Source organism: Lutjanus erythropterus, chromosome 23 (genome assembly GCF_056507025.1).
Source record: "Lutjanus erythropterus isolate fLutEry1 chromosome 23, fLutEry1.hap2, whole genome shotgun sequence".
Classification (NCBI taxonomy): domain Eukaryota; kingdom Metazoa; phylum Chordata; class Actinopteri; order Lutjaniformes; family Lutjanidae; genus Lutjanus; species Lutjanus erythropterus.
In genome coordinates, this window is record NC_139339.1 from 20,682,676 (window position 1) to 20,698,487 (window position 15,812).

Below are 15,812 nucleotides of genomic sequence, written 5' to 3' on the forward strand. Positions count from 1 at the left end.
GACCCCTGTTGATCCCAAACCCCAGTTTGAAAACCACGTGTTTGATGTACAGTAATGCATCAGCATCGAGGTCATATGTTTGTAGGGACTTGTGACAAGTGCATTAACTTTTGAGTTCAGGAAAACAGCCATCTCCAGCTTTGTGACAATGCCCTTTCCAGTTCATCCAAGAGAGTTTATATAGTTTATTTAGATAAAGAAGTGGGATATTTTTTTTAGCCTATAAAGGAACACAAAAAAGCACATTAAAAATCAATACATTTGGACATACATGGTTTTCACTGGACAAGAAATGTAAAATGGTTAACTGAAAAGCCACTAAAGCTGTCAGACAAATCTAGTGGAGTAAAAAGTGAGATATCTGCCTTTGAAATGTTGTATATTAGAAGTATCACGTTGCATGAAACTGGAAAAACTTAAGTGCAAATTTCTACAAAGTACTTACTTGCTTATATCCCATGACTGGTCATGTGTGATTTTCACTCCTTTCAATCAATTTAATAGATAATACAAGTGAGTAAGAAATACTGAGTCATTCACTGCTAAATGCTATTTATTTAGTATTTATTTTGTTCTTCAAACAAACAAAAGCCAAACTATTTACACATCTTTCAGTTGTTCTTTTTTCCATAACAGTTTCATTACATGTATGCTGTTATTTTAACAACATTCAAAGACTCATGAAGCAAAGGAGCTGAGCTGACTGGGATGTGCCTTTTTTAAAATACCTTTTAGGCCATTGTTGTTGGAACTACAGTTACTAGAACTAAAATAAACCAGACGATCAACTTCATACCACCAAGCAGACAGGCCATGACAGGATCTTTCCAACGGCTGCAACCAGCCAAACACCCAGGGCTTTCTGGCAACACCACTTTTAAGTTTATCTAATCATAAAAGCATGTGTAGTGCAGTAAAATAAACTGCAAACAACTTCGGTTTCATCTTTAAGACAGACTGACTGACCAACAACTAATACCACACACACTATCAGTGGTTAAAAAGGTCAAACATAGGTATTTTTTAAAGTCATTCACAAATAAGACACTTGATAGTATACTTATATGGTTAAAGTTAATTTCTTTGTTTTGGCAACTGATTACAACAACATTAAACTTAGTAACCATTTAGTATTGATTCAATATCAATTTAACAGTTATGACATACTGGAGCCTACTGTGGCTCAGTTTACACAGTTAGCTATAGCAGGTAATGAACCACCAAAGCCTCAACCAAACAATCTACACATGTATAACAAGTCTAAGCTGATGGTATTCAATGACCATCAGTTGCCATTCGGATTAAAAGCTGCATACTGTTTAGTATCAAGGATACGAAAAAACGACTGGATGACTAAAATCATTAATCTCTCAAATCCAATTAGATATACAGACACGGAATGAGACACGTCCCAAATCTTCGGCACACAGAACTTCTCATCAGATAACTGACACAACTGACTGGTCGATTTTTTTTTTTATCTATTCAGTGCCATCAGAGATGGTGAGCAGTATTACAAGGTGCACAGACAAAACAGAGGCAATCTGGGCCAAGTTACCTCAAGGTTTACTGTCCAAACCCATAAATATTACATATCATGCAGGCTTGCTCTTGCTCTTACAATTATGATTTGACATAAAAAGCTCCTAGTACCTTACAAAATATTCACCCGGAGTGTAAAAAAATGCACCAAAAAAGCCCCAAATTTTCTAAATTCAGTGCCACTCTGGTTCAGTTTTACCTAGAGCTGTACATCCAACAACAGTCATGGCACAGCAACAAGTCTGTGCTTTACTTTAAGTTAATCAATTGTGTCCCACCCAGTCAGCTCAGCTCCGGACAGTACAGACTTCAGCCCTTTATTAAGCCTGCACCTTCAGCGATAATCTAAACAGGAAATCTGAACAAATCCACTCTTCATTTAAAGGAAACCAAAAGGGCAACAAAAGCCAACCACCAGCAAAATTAGATTAATCGAAGACCGCTTGCTGCTCTATTCTGTAGCTAAATAGTAACTTTCATGGTGGTACATGTATTGTGTTAATACAGAGCAGACAATTCTGTTAGCTAACAGAAAATTTTTGTCTCGTAGAAATCTCCTTTCTTTAACTTCAGTCAACAAGGTGATTTCCAACTTAAATTCATCATTTCAAGAACATCTTCAGTTAGCCATTCAGGACTGAACTATACAATTTTAAGGCATGTTGAACAGAGAAATAAAGCAAAACCCACTATGAGAGAAAAATCAAAACACAAACTTTTACATTATTTACAGAGCTCAGCGTTTATACTGATGAGCGTTGATGCTTGTGTGTGTCTGTATGTGTGTGATTTGATATTCATGTAGCCCTGGTGTGTGCAGACGTGGTTCCAGAGGAGAGCCAATGTAACTGAGTGTACTCTGCTTTTGCTGTAGGTGTCTATGTAGTGTGTCTGCACCTCCTTTGGACTCTAGAATCTATGTGTCATGTAGCTATGTGTTTGTGTTTTGTCATGTTTAAAGTCTTTTTTTTGTACAATTCTTTCAGTTCATCCAGTTCCATAGCTGCAGGGATTCCTGGTGGCTTAGATGTAATCCAACCACGTCCGCCGAAACCCAACCCAGCTCTCAGTCTCTGACGTCTGGGCAGGAGGGCAGGTCTTCAGTCCCGCTGATTAGAAGACCTCCACGCAGCCACCTGAGAGTTTCAGGCCGAGGTGGGCGATGACATCTGGGCAATACGTGCCTCTTTATCCTCTTCCTCGCCAGAGAGCGCCTGATCAAATCCCAAACCTAACACTTCCAACACAGATGGGATCCACGGTCGATAAAACCTGTAACTTCATCTGGTAACTGTCCAACCGATAATGCCAATGGCCTGCCCAGTCCGAGGTCAAGACAGAAAAGTTTCTTAGGGTTTAAGTTCAAAAAGGACATGTTTAGGGTTAACTGGTTCATGGGTTGGCTGTAGATTAGATCCTCCTTGCAGAGGGCAGCAAATAAAGCACAGCCAGAGTCCTGTGAGAAAACAAAAAGAAAGAACACAAGACCATCATCACTGACCATCCAAAGAAAACCCTTCTGCTGGGTGCTTTTGTTTCAACTGGCACTGAAGTTTAGATTTGAGAGGGTCTCGAAACAGAGAACACATTTGGGGCATTTACAGCCATTATTATTACATTTTTTTAAACTTAGAATTTTGCCAAGACTACAAACATGGCAACGCCGGAGGAGGTTGCAGTACTGTAGACAGGGTTTGTGCAACTTTCAACAAGTTACATTTATGACTTTAAGACCAATATGAATGCAATTTAAGATTTCTTTCATATCCATTTGGGGGCCAGGGAGTGTTTGGTGTTTGGTTGCAGTGGGCTTCAAATTCATTGTTTTCAACAGGCTTCAACCAAGCCAGTTCTTGGAACTTGCACTTACCATATTAGATGAAAGTACCGAAAGCATAAACAATTTTTACTTATTAATTCTAGAATTAGCTAATTTATTTTGTGAGAGAAAAGGATGCCACATTAATCCACACCACACATCACAACATACTGTTGGGTGTGGTTTGATAAAGTTTGGATTAGTAGTTATTAGTTCTATATTAGTTTCATTTTGCAGTTGTTACAGCAATCAACAGAATGCAGAATATGGACAGAAGGCTCCATCCGTATCCCTATCTAACATTTAGTATAAATGAGTCTTAACCAGGAGTAAATGGATCAAATTTAGTCATTAGTATACAGCACCAAGACAAAATTAAGCAAGAATATCTTACCAATGCTGAGGGTTTTTCCTCCTGCAGTCACTCTACAGCTCTCAAGGCAGTCATCAGGTGGGGAGATGAAGTGGAAGCATCCTTGACAACAGCTCTTAAAACCAATGTCTGCCTCTTCTACTGCGCATGTTGATCAAACACTCTTGGTGGGGCTCTTTGTAGCGACTGCAACAGCCATCTTGATGAGCAACTATCAGTCAGTCTTGGAGCCACATGTCCAACACCTCAGTCCATGTCCATGTGGGTTTCCCTTCCACCCCCAATTATTTCAGGGTTACTGGCAAACTAAGGGAAACTCACAGCGAGTCTATCTCAAACTATACTCAAAAAAGATTGGTTTTCTTGAAGAACATTCACTCCATATAATCAATGTCTCATGAATTTTCCTTCATCCATTTGCAAATTTTCTTTCTACTCTGAAAGGTAATACAAAAATATGGTTATATACAGGAGGTGGGAGAAGACGTGCTTCTCTAGTCTCTTATTTCAGTTTGGGAATATCTTTTTCAGTGACTTTGTCAAAGTCGTAGCAATCCTCCTGTTGTAATTGTGCTCCCATCCCCAAAATGGTACCTCACAGCTTGAATGAACAAAAGTGCATAGGTGAGTTGGTGAGGGCAGGGTGTTGAGTGCTCATGAGGGTTGAGGTGAAGACAAGTGCACTAACCAGGTGTACTCATATCGCCCTCTCAGTTCCCTCTAGGGTTACACAGCCCTGCACTCCGTTCTCCACAAAACAGAGCCCATCCTTGATTTTCACGCCTCCACTCCAAGTGTGATCAAGTCTCAGGATCCACGACCACGCACAACGGTCCAGTTAGAGGATCTTGTCCATGCTGTTGCGATGCCTGCGACTCTTCCTCAAACCAACACCACTCAATGTCCATATGGCAGAAGCGCACTTGCAAACCCCACCCGTCTTATGTGGGAACAAAAAAATCAAAATAAAAATCAAAATAAAAACAAAAAACTGCACCCACAGATATCCATGTGGTTTGTAAACAACCAAAGCTCCAGTATGGAATAGAAAGAGTCCTTTCTTTTAATTCTTAGTCACTATTTGTACGACCAGGATTGTAGAGGCAGTGTGTTCAACTGTATCCATCCCGAGTTTTTTTTTTTCTTCTCCACTGTGTAAATAAAAAAAAGTCCTCGCTAAACTCTTTGAAGCTTTTTTGTATTTTGTTTCCATTTTTGAAATCTTCTGAGGAAAAAAAATATCTGGTATCAGCACGGGTTTCTTGTCATTTTTTTGGAATACATTCAATATTTTCTTAAGAAAGAAATAATACACACACTTCACATGGCGATAATGAAACAAAAATGAAAAACAAATTAAGGAAAAAAAAATTAAAACACACAACAAAAATAGCAGCCCCAAGTGCTCATTATCTTAGTCCAAATACTTTTTAAACTTTGTATATAATGTATATATTCATATATATTTTTCATTAAAAAAAGAAAACTCGTCATTATCAAATTGCAACAACGAATAAGTAACACAATATGCTAACATTTCATGCACCGTTCTGTGCACTTGCACATTAAGATGCTGTATTTTTTTTTTTTCAGAGTCAGAAACTCGACACCTTTCATTCACAAGTTCGAGAGCTGACAAAAGGCAACGTGATCACACCCCAGGAAAACAGACTGGACTAACCTTCCGATGGATCACCCCTAGACTGAACTAGAAATATTTACGATATAAACTTACATACTTTACATACACTGTGCTGAGCACTGACACACGTCACACTCGCTCTCAAAAAAGAGTTAATGTCTCAATGGCCACGCACCCTATCCAAGTTCTTAGGCACAAATGTGCATTCATACACATACAAAAAAGCACATGTATCCAAAATGAGTACCTGTAGTCTTAACTCATTTCTATGAACAGTAAATGAACATGCACACAGAAAACACACACACACGCGCGCACACACACACAGTCTCATTCTGATGCACTCACAGTAATGTCCCTCATGATTTACCCTGTCTGCTAGTCCTCACAGGTCTAGAGACAGCTCCCCATGCAGAGAAGCTAAGGGAAATAAACTAGTGGTGGTCATCATGTGATGAGCGCAAAGCTAACATTTACAAATGTATGCATTTCTATTTCGTCTATCTGGGGATGAAGAGCTGGTGAGAGAAAGGATGTGTTGTGCAATTGCCCTCTCTCTCTCTCATTCATTCACTCACTCACTCACTCACTCACACTCTCAAAACACAAAGATCAAGTCCCTGTTTGGAGAAGGGAAACACACATACACTCTAAACATGAGTATACAAAATTACCTTTTGAACAAAAAAGACAAAAATGGCCTCTTATGTTTCATACGTCTTGGTAAGCAACAAAAGAAAGAAAAAAAAAAACATTGTGCAGACTGGTATATTACTGACACAAACCAACCATCACGCACTCATCAGTCACTCTCACAGCCGTTCAGACACATTCACAAAAATATTCACTTCTAGAACTAACCCCATTTGTTTGATTTTTTTTGTTGTTTTTGTCATTTCTTTTTTAGGCAAGTGCAAATCTTCAAGTTTTTTTATAATCCATTTTTCAATAGCTTTACTTTTTATATAAACGTAAAAAAATGCTAAACAAGAGAAATATCAACAGTGTTTGTCTTTCGAGAAAGGATTTGCTCTCTGATAAGGTTTCAACTAAAGGTCCCCCTGACTTTGAAAACCTAACAGCCCGACCATTCACCCCACCGACTGTTTCACCGACCCCCTTCCAGTTCCGATGCACACAGATAATGTGTATGCACACTGATTCCCAACGCGCACACACACACACGAAACAAAAAAAACTATTCAAATCCCATCTCAATAAAGTGCATTAGTTCAGTATAAGGTGCTTAATCTTTTGAGTGCCAGAGGATACCCATCTTCCTTTTAACCTCACCCCTCTTCACCCCCCTCTCCCCTGCTCAAGTGATCAACTGGTGCAGCAGGGAGCCCTTTTTTCCTGCCAGAGGGAAGGAAAGTGTGGGAGGCGCAGATCCAGGCGCCTCCACCCTGTACCTCCCCTCACGCTCGCTCCCTTCCTACCCCCACCAACCCCCACCTCCCCCCGGTTCCCCCAGCAGTGCACATTCGTCATCAGGTTTGTCTGATTAAAAGACAGAAGGCCTCAGGTAGCTATTGCTGCTGCGCTGCGTCACATCAGTAATCCTCCACCATCTCCATCTCATTCAGGCTCAGACAGTCGGCCGCATTGTGGAATGAGTACCCTGCAGGGAGGAGGAGGGGAGGGGCGATGAGGGCAGAGAGAAGACACAGAAAGAGCAGAGTAAGATCAGAGGAGGACGGGACATGAGGGAGTTAGAAGAGCCAGCTTAAAACGGTGTAGGCAGAGGACAAAGATGCAAGCCAGAAATTATTTATAAGAAGCACTCTGTTCTGGAAAGGTTAAACCTTACTTGTAAATGTGACAAGACGCTAACTCATCACAAATCATAAATATTACATTTATGTTTGCTTATGTACTGTTGTTCAATAATTGAAGACAGAGAAAGTAGATCATGGTCACATCTAAGCCAAGTAAGAAAGATGCAAAGGTCAAAATGAGTGTGGAGAACAGTGGTAAACAAGTAGTAGTGTATACACTGAAGTGCACAAGCTGCCAAGTACTGATCCCATGTTTCCATCAGTACAATCTTCATCACACAAACAGCTGGTAGAAACTGCAGTACGGCTGCAGTTTTCATTAGCGACATTTTTCATTTTATGGCCCAAACAAGTAATCTAATAATTGAAAAAATGATCCGACTGATAAAGTGATTAGTTGTTTGGTCAGAAAATTTTGAAAAATTGATTGCTGTTTCCCAAAGCCCAAGATGACTTCCTGAAATGTCTTAATTTAACTAATCGATTAATCGTTGCAGCTCTAAACAGTTTTTTTTATTTAATCAATCAAATCTAGAAGAGCTTGTAAACTTCACTGTATGGACAACCTGTTTTCCCTCCACTGTTTTCTACATAAACTGAATAATAAGGCTACATCCATAACACAGATTTCTATATCAATTTTTATCTATATTTCTAAGACATTTTTCCATTTCAAAATTCCATACTTTTCCAGACTTTTCAGTAGATTTTTCATATCATATCTGACATCTGAGTGCAAACAGCAAGAAGTTTATGATTTAAACAAATGGTTTTAAAATACAACTCTTAACATGTATGTTACATTCTGACTATTTTTGCCCACAGGTTTTGCACAAGGTTTAGCTTTCTTTTGCCATTTGGAAACCTTAGCCGACCACGCTTTTTTATCTAGGATTGTAAAGCAAGCCCTTGGAAAACTTGCATTTACCCGTTGTGGATGTTGAGTTCACACTCCTACACAGAAAGTTGGACCAAGTTCCACTATCAAACATCTGTGCCCAAAGAGGAAGTAAACCAACCATCCCTATACTCATATTGCTTTCACTTAACATGTTGAATAAATTGTCCATTATTGAGCCCCCTATTTTTTAGTTTCTTTTATAAACAAGAACCACAAAGAAGTTGAAAAAAGGTAAACAATTTAGTGTATACTGCGCCTAGGCAACAATTAAGGTACAGTGTCTTTAGGCAGAAAAGATAACTGATAACTACATAACTTACAAATTCCACAGACAAGCTTAATTGATTATCTGTGGTGCTATGTATATATGTAATTCAAAGACACTGCCATATTTTCTTTCCAAATCTGGTCTTGGATGTCTGGATTTGGTACAGTTATAAGGTGCTTACGACAGACCAGTGTTGCAGGCTGTGACCTACATGCATGAAAACCACTGCTTGTATGATCAATTACTTTAAGAAATTCAGAATTTTATATTTTAGTATAGAATATTCTGGAAATTCATACTTTTCCACACACACTCATCCAAACCTGGAAATTGATAAAAATCTAATTCCATACTGCGTAGGAACTCTGTATATGACATTTGTTTCACCACCTGTTTAGATCTAATTTGAGAGGAAGCCATATCCCATCCTGGTGTGTGTTTATGCACCCAACAGCTTATGGGCACATAAATAAACTTCAGACATAAGCCCACCCTATGAGCACATCCTACTCACCACCTGGAGAGGGTGCAAACAAGTCATCAAAAAGATGGAATACTTTCTGCTTTTGGTTCAGAAATCTGTGTTTCTTCCTTCGTTGGTTTGTTTGGCTCCATTTGATTCCAGGTGGTGACTACATCTTCCATTTTGTCTCATTTTGTTTTGTGTATTAACTCTTAACGTTGATGTATGAGCATGTAGCTGGTGTATTTGTTGACAGGTCATGTTTTGTATTATCGTAACGCTAAACTGGGGCCAAGCTATTTAAAGCTAACTATTTCTAGTTAGCTAGACCTAGAACATTTGCAGATAAATGAAGTCAAAAGGAGGAAATACGAAACGCTGGTCAGGTCACATACCTAAGATGCTGGGGTCAGAGTGCAGCATCATGGGCTGTTTCTTCTTCATCTTTCCCCCCTGGTTGTCATAGAGACCAGCCTTGCCCATGTGGTTGGCTTGAAACATGGACTGCAGGGTGCTTGGATTCATACCTCGCATTGAGTCCTAAAAAAAAAAAAGACAAGAAAAAAGGAAGAGAAGACCATCATAAATGTCTAGACACACTCAATAGTTTTAGCATTTATGACAAAACAAAAACAAAATTTATTCATTTGTAGAAGGATTTTCAATCCAGGAGAGTCCACGCTTTTTTGAAGTCATGACGGCCCTTTTTGTCATAGCCTGAGGTTACTCTTTTAATGTTTAACAAAAACCTTATTGCTAACTTAAATTTGAGTCTTGCACTCATGATAGCATTATTTTGCTTGAAAGTTCTTCCAGTTGTATTTATATGAGTAATGTAAAAGAAAAATGTATCTGAAGTTGCTGACAATTATATAATACATTTTGGAGGAGCCTTGAAGTGACATAAAACTGTAACATTAGGTTCTTACTGTTTGTTTAATGGAGGGCAGTTATTGTGGCAGTGGAGACAAAACAAGACCACTGCGCTCACTAAACATCTCAACTTCACTGCTGCTTGTACAATCAAGAGGCACATATGTATTTACCTGCAGAGGGAAGTTCATGTTCAATCCAGCCACTTCCTTTGATAACTGGGACACATAAAGAAGAGAAGAGGAGGAATTTACGATGGTCACAATTAAAATAACACACTCTGAGCTGATACCTATAATTGGTAATAATCTGCTTTTCATGGCTGATATTGATAACTTCACATTGTTGCATTCTGTAAGTACATCAAACAAACTTCGCAAATATACTTAAGCTTTTATAGAGAATTTTGCCTAAGAATTAAAATTGAATACTTTGACATAATCTGTCAAAAGATATATTATTATAGCCGCTACAGTTCTGATCTGTCCTCTGCACAGCTACAAGCCCCACCAGCAGTGTTTCAGATGCATTTCAACAGCAGAGCATATTGCCTGCCTAATTATGTTTACTTGCTCAGATTTTGTTGATTAGGTTCTGTTTCTTTGCTCATTGTGCTTCTATCGTGGATAAGCAGACTATGTGGTTAAATAGTTTCTTTTCTGTCTGTCTTTATGTTTGTGAGTCTGCACAGGGTCTTTTATTTTGAAAATTGACCAGATTCTCCCTGCCTTTTCTGTGTCTGACTTCCTGCCCGTTCGATCTGCTCTATGCTAACTGATGCAACATCCATCAAAGATAGACTCGGCACGTATTTTAAATTATTTGGCCTCTTGCAATGTTTAGCAGCCAGTGAACAAGTTAAAAATAAAACTAAAATGAAGTTTCCTCTATATAAAAATAGTTCAATAGCATAGTTTTTGTGTTGAGGTCAGAGCTGTTCTTACTTAAGACATGATGGCCATTCCAGCTTCCACACAGAGAGAAGGAAGTCTATGTCGGAATTTGAGCCAGTAAGTGGCTGTTTTCCATTCCTCAGTGTTGGCACTGACTGGGGTGTATCCAACAGGTTATGTTTTTGACATATGCTGCGCTTGACTTCAAAGACCTTTCAAGCTCCAGACCTACCTGCTGCTGCTGTCTCTGTTGGTTGGCTTTCTGTTTGGCACGTCGCTCCAGAAACTGTTTGGCGAACTCTTTGGCTTCCACTGTGTCCCCTAGGTAGGACCGGATGAAGTCCAGCACTGCATAGGGAGACTCCACCTCCTTCAGGTATGCCACAATTGTGGCAACTTAATAAAAGACATTTAAATGGTTAGTGATGCTGGAAATGTGGGCAAAGATGTTGAGATACATTTAGCATGTAAGTACTAAAATGTGTTGTATTTTAACACACTGCAATCAGCTATCTAAGCTGAGGGTGACCTCTCTTCACCCGTGACACTGCTGAATACGTAAAGGTGGAGCAGCCTACCATCCAGAGAGGAGGAGGAGTTGTTGGCAGAGGTGTTGAGAGCGTGCAGCATCTGTTCACACCAGGTGGTGAAGCCGTCCTGAGGCTTCATGCCCTGCAGCAGCTTCAGCAGCTTCTCCTCCTCGTCTGTACGCTTACGACGCATCATGTACTGATCACTGCAGGACATACAGGGTTCAATGAACATCAAATATATTTGTCAACTAAAAGATATACATGTACAGATTAATATTAAAATCTGCCAGTATCTACAGTATTTTTTTTATAATAGGCCATCCAACATGTTTTTTATTTTCTTTAGGCTGGTCTCACGTACCTGAGGGAAGGACTGCTGCGGCTGTTCTTCAAGCCCATGTTGTTGTTGCTGTTGCCACGCAGGCCAGCCTGGTTCTTCACAGCCTCGTCCCACATGCCCATGCTGCCTGAAGAGCTTCCACTGCCACCCTTACCCTCCATGCCTCCAGGCCCGCCCCACATTCCAACACCGTCCACCCACTGCCCGCCCATGGATGAGCTCCCCATCGACATGCCAGAGTGCTGGAAACAGATTGAGAGATCATTATGACAAATGTAACGTGCCATTATCTATTCGCATTCTCTCCGCATGAAACTTTAGAAACGTATAATTTAAGCTGCCGAGACTCACGCGGTCTCTCTGTTGCTGGGCTCTCTGCTGCTGCTGCTGCTGCTTCAGGAGCCTCTCCGCCTCCTGCTGCATCTCCAGCAGAGCCAGAGCCTGGGGCTTTCCTGCCTTGGCGAGCCCAGAGGAGGGAGCCCCGCTCCAGCCTGAGCCACCTGCCCCAGGACCCTGCTGCTGGGGCGCCTGCTGCAGCAACTTCATGATCAGTTCCTGCTGCTGACGACACTATAGGAAGACGTGACAGAGGTCAACACTTCATAGCAGTAGTTATTACCCTGAAGAGCCTTTTTTTGCATGTCTTCACACTGTTTCATTTATTATGACAATAACCACTTGTGATAGCAAAGTGGATGACACAAAGCATATGTGCACTCAAAATTAAAACACAACTGTGCCTAGGGTATTTCAGTTTTAATGAGCCAAGTCTTTATCATGAAAGGTTAAACATTTCTTGTTACAAAAAACAAAAATGTCCTGGTACAAATTCTAAAGAACGTGGTCTAAATATTTACAGCTCATGGTAACAGACAGGGAAAACAGGACATGTAAAAAATTCTCCTTCCTTCATCTCACCTGCTTGCGTCTAAAGAGCTCCTCCTCCTCCCTCCTCTTCTGCTCCTCCTGTTGCCTCCTCTTCTCCTCCCTCCTCTTACGCTGCTCCTCCTCCTCACGCTTCGCCCTGAGTTCAGCGTCTCGCCTCTCCTGCTGGAGCTGAAGGGAAGACATCGGAAAAAAAATGAGGTTAAAAAGAAAAAGTTTTGCTATACCCTGGCTTTATATTTGCACAAACACTTATGATTACAGTTTTTGTGCCTGCTAACATTGCTAAGAATTTGCCTCACAGGCAATAACAAGTTCTTTAAATCATTTTAATTGAAACGTTTCATCTGTTAACAGTGAAGACAATAAATACAACAAAAAATGTAGGGAGTAAATTTGTGTGTTATGTCGAAACTCACCTTTTGAAGCTGTTCGAGAGTTGGACCCTGAGTAGAAGGATTCATTGTTATGTCCCAAAGACTGGCTTCACCGCCTACATGAAGATATAATTTACATTACTTTAGGATCTTTAAGTACAGTGTTCCTGTGTTGTTTGTGAATTTATATCTACTACTTGCACAAGTGGAACTGAAATTCTAGACCGCAAGTTTTGCCCAGAATGTTCTGGCAGTGCACCAGCTGTTATTCCTCAGCTGTAGCATGCTAGCTGGCTTGGCCTGGTTAGACACACTCATCTTGTGTCGTTGCTCCTGGTTAGTTACAGTGAAAATGGGCAAAGACAAAACTGTGTGCAAACACTGTTCAGTGGCACAATGCCAGTGTAAATGACGGCATCACCAGAATGTTTCTGATTAGCAGAAGGCAACAAAAAACAGTGGAAGGGGAGACCTTCTCCCCACAGCCTCTGCAGTTTCAGACCAAGGCAATACCTGAAACTAGAGGAGTGTTTATCTCAGTGGATATGTGACCACTTTCAGTCTGAGAATACAGAATTTACACATCAGGTCAAAGAGCCTGAACTCTGCAACAATATGCCTTCATGTGTGCATGTTAGTCCGTCCACTGTACAGCTCTGCATAAACGAGCACAAGCTGTTCAAGAATTATTAATAGGTCTGAGTCTTATGATGGAGCATTACTGACATTTGTTGTTTATTTCTTCTTATGGACAATATATCAGTGTATGAGTGCCTTAACTGTTACAGTAGTAATTATGGACAATGGGCCACTGTTAAATGTTTAAGCTTTTTCAAACTAATTTACTGCTCTTTACAAATTTTCCCTGCTGCACAGAACCTTAACCCTAAAACCGAGGTAGGCACTGAAACGTGACTATTGTGTACTTGCATGCACACCCAGTTGCAGTGTAGAATAGGGTGGGAATCACCTCAAGATTTCATTCCGGTCTTACAAATTTTTTACAGGTGATCATAACATTGAGAATTGCGTTTTAAATTTCAAATTTCAAGAGAGAATCACGATGCACCTGAGAAATGATTACGTCTCCCGCTGCTAGTGTAGAACATACCTGACGGCTGTGAAGCTGAGGTATGCATGTCCCACATGGACCCTGTATCTGGCACTGACATCGACCTGTTCATCGAAGGCATCATACCCTGCTCACTGCACCTGGAACACACGGAGCAAAGCCCGACAGAAGTCAAAATCTCAAGAAATGATAGAAACTGGGACACAAACACAAATTCATGTACACTAGTCCAGATATGGCCTACCTGTTAATGAGCTGGAATAGCTGCTGCTGTTGGAGCTGTTGATAAAGAGCTGCTGCTGCTGCCAGCTCCTGTTGCTTTTTCAGGCGCTCCTGGTCCAGGTTTCCCTGCAATGAAGGAAGCGATCACCGGTCAGTACAATGCACCTTCAAACTCAAGATATCAAAACTTTTAAAAGCTTTTCATACAGAGTGGGCTAAGTCTAAGAAAAAACTGTGGTAGGTTTTATATTTTTACATGCAGCCATCAGTAAACTGTGCTGTATATTGTTTGTAACCACAGACTGTGGTGACCAACAAATCTAGGTGTCTTCAGCACAAAGACATACGTTACAAACTGACCATACAGGAAATATCTTTATCTAGTGTGTAAATGTATCATTAAATGCTGTATGGGACCTGCCCTGTTCTGCTCCACTAATCTGAAGCTTTCATGCAACCAGTGACTTAAACTGGTGGCTGCTGCATTATGTGTTTCTATGAATATGGTGTGAATGGATCTCTCTTTCCCACTTCCTACAGGGGTGATTGAGATAACTGTAAAACAATTAAAATGATAACAAAGTTTTGTGTCTTAAAGTTAAGTGGGGGTAATTTCAAAAACTTTCAAATGGAGCCCATTATGTTAAACTGAATTGGATTTTTTGAATTAATCATTGGTCTTTTACCGTGACCTGTCTATCAATCTTCCCTCTCCTCTGCATCCTCCCTTCCCCATCCTCTACGTTGGCTGAGCTCTGACTCACAGTCCCAGCGGGCCCCCGGGTGGGCTGCGGGCGCTGCGTTGGTGGTGGCTGTCTCACCAGCAGGGGCGGCGGGGAGGGCCCTGGGGCGAAGGGCACGCGGCCCCACATCTTGATGACGTCCCCCAGGGGTTGGAAGCCCTCGTCGCAGCCCCGCTTCACCAGCAGGGTCATGGTGAAGTAGCCAGCCTGGAACCACTCGCACATCTCCACTGTAGTGAATGGGCCTGGTGGTGGGAGTCAAAGAGGTAGCACAGTAAGTCTACCTGACTTAAAATAGCTCAGACTGTAGTAATACCTATGAATCAATACTCTATGCTTGAATGTATGATTGTGCAAGTGAGTGTCAAGGCCACAGTGTGCGAGTGTACCCTGGATCTCTCCCTGTGGGTCCTTGTAGAACCACTTCATGGCGGCCTCATGTGACAGCGGCAGAGCAGCTGCTGTGTTCCTGCTCTCCTGCTGCTGCTGCAGAGCCTGGGTGAAACACTCCTCCTCCAAAGAAGTGTCCTGAAGTGATGCCACCATCTTCTCTGCCTCCTACACACACACACACACACACACACACACACACACACACACACACACACAGAGTCATACTTTTGTTTTATTGGCTCAGTTGTCCCCTGAACTCACACCTTACCTACTCACAACTGCGCTCCCTTTTAGTCTGTGGATTTTCAATACAAGGTGTGTCCTTATTTGCAGAAACTCATTGCTATTTTAATTACACAGATTTCAGTTTGGGTCGCTCAGATGCACTTCTACTGGTTTAGTTCACATTTGGGTTCAAGAAGCTTCTTTCCTCCTAGAATCTGCATTCTAATCTTACTGTGATTCCCTGTAAAACTGTATAGAACCTGACACACAGTATCATGCCACCATATAAAGCTCATCTTTGAACTGGCCAAAGGTTTTGGACCTGGAAGATTCTTTTTCTTCAGCACCAAGAAATGACCTAGTGGTCATTTACATTCAATATAGGACTGTTAAATTGTCTTATTATTTTTAGTTTCATTATTTTTTAGATGAAAAAGTAACCCTTTAGATTCCCAACATTTGGTCTGTGT

At 40.9% G+C, this 15,812-nt stretch overlaps 1 protein-coding gene across 6 annotated transcripts in view; it reads right to left on the reverse strand.

The window, feature by feature from the left end:
- Positions 1–535: 535 nt before the first annotated feature.
- Positions 536–15,812, reverse strand: part of gigyf1a (GRB10 interacting GYF protein 1a) — a 33,468-nt gene continuing 18,191 nt past the window's right edge. For 2 of the 6 annotated variants that reach the window (XM_084711614.1, XM_084711613.1), the window contains 14 exons: positions 15,114–15,282; positions 14,668–14,969; positions 14,004–14,107; positions 13,799–13,899; positions 12,730–12,803; positions 12,344–12,481; positions 11,777–11,995; positions 11,447–11,667; positions 11,131–11,288; positions 10,785–10,948; positions 9,833–9,877; positions 9,182–9,326; positions 3,756–6,997; positions 536–2,998 (listed from right to left, as the gene is read on the reverse strand). In XM_084711614.1, coding sequence (XP_084567740.1) covers positions 6,930–6,997; positions 9,182–9,326; positions 9,833–9,877; positions 10,785–10,948; positions 11,131–11,288; positions 11,447–11,667; positions 11,777–11,995; positions 12,344–12,481; positions 12,730–12,803; positions 13,799–13,899; positions 14,004–14,107; positions 14,668–14,969; positions 15,114–15,282 — 1,908 coding nt within the window. In that variant the 3' untranslated portion in view covers positions 536–2,998; positions 3,756–6,929. The remainder of the gene's footprint in view (positions 2,999–3,755; positions 6,998–9,181; positions 9,327–9,832; positions 9,878–10,784; positions 10,949–11,130; positions 11,289–11,446; positions 11,668–11,776; positions 11,996–12,343; positions 12,482–12,729; positions 12,804–13,798; positions 13,900–14,003; positions 14,108–14,667; positions 14,970–15,113; positions 15,283–15,812) is intronic. The other 4 variants (XM_084711619.1, XM_084711618.1, XM_084711615.1 and 1 more) reach the window with 4 other exon arrangements.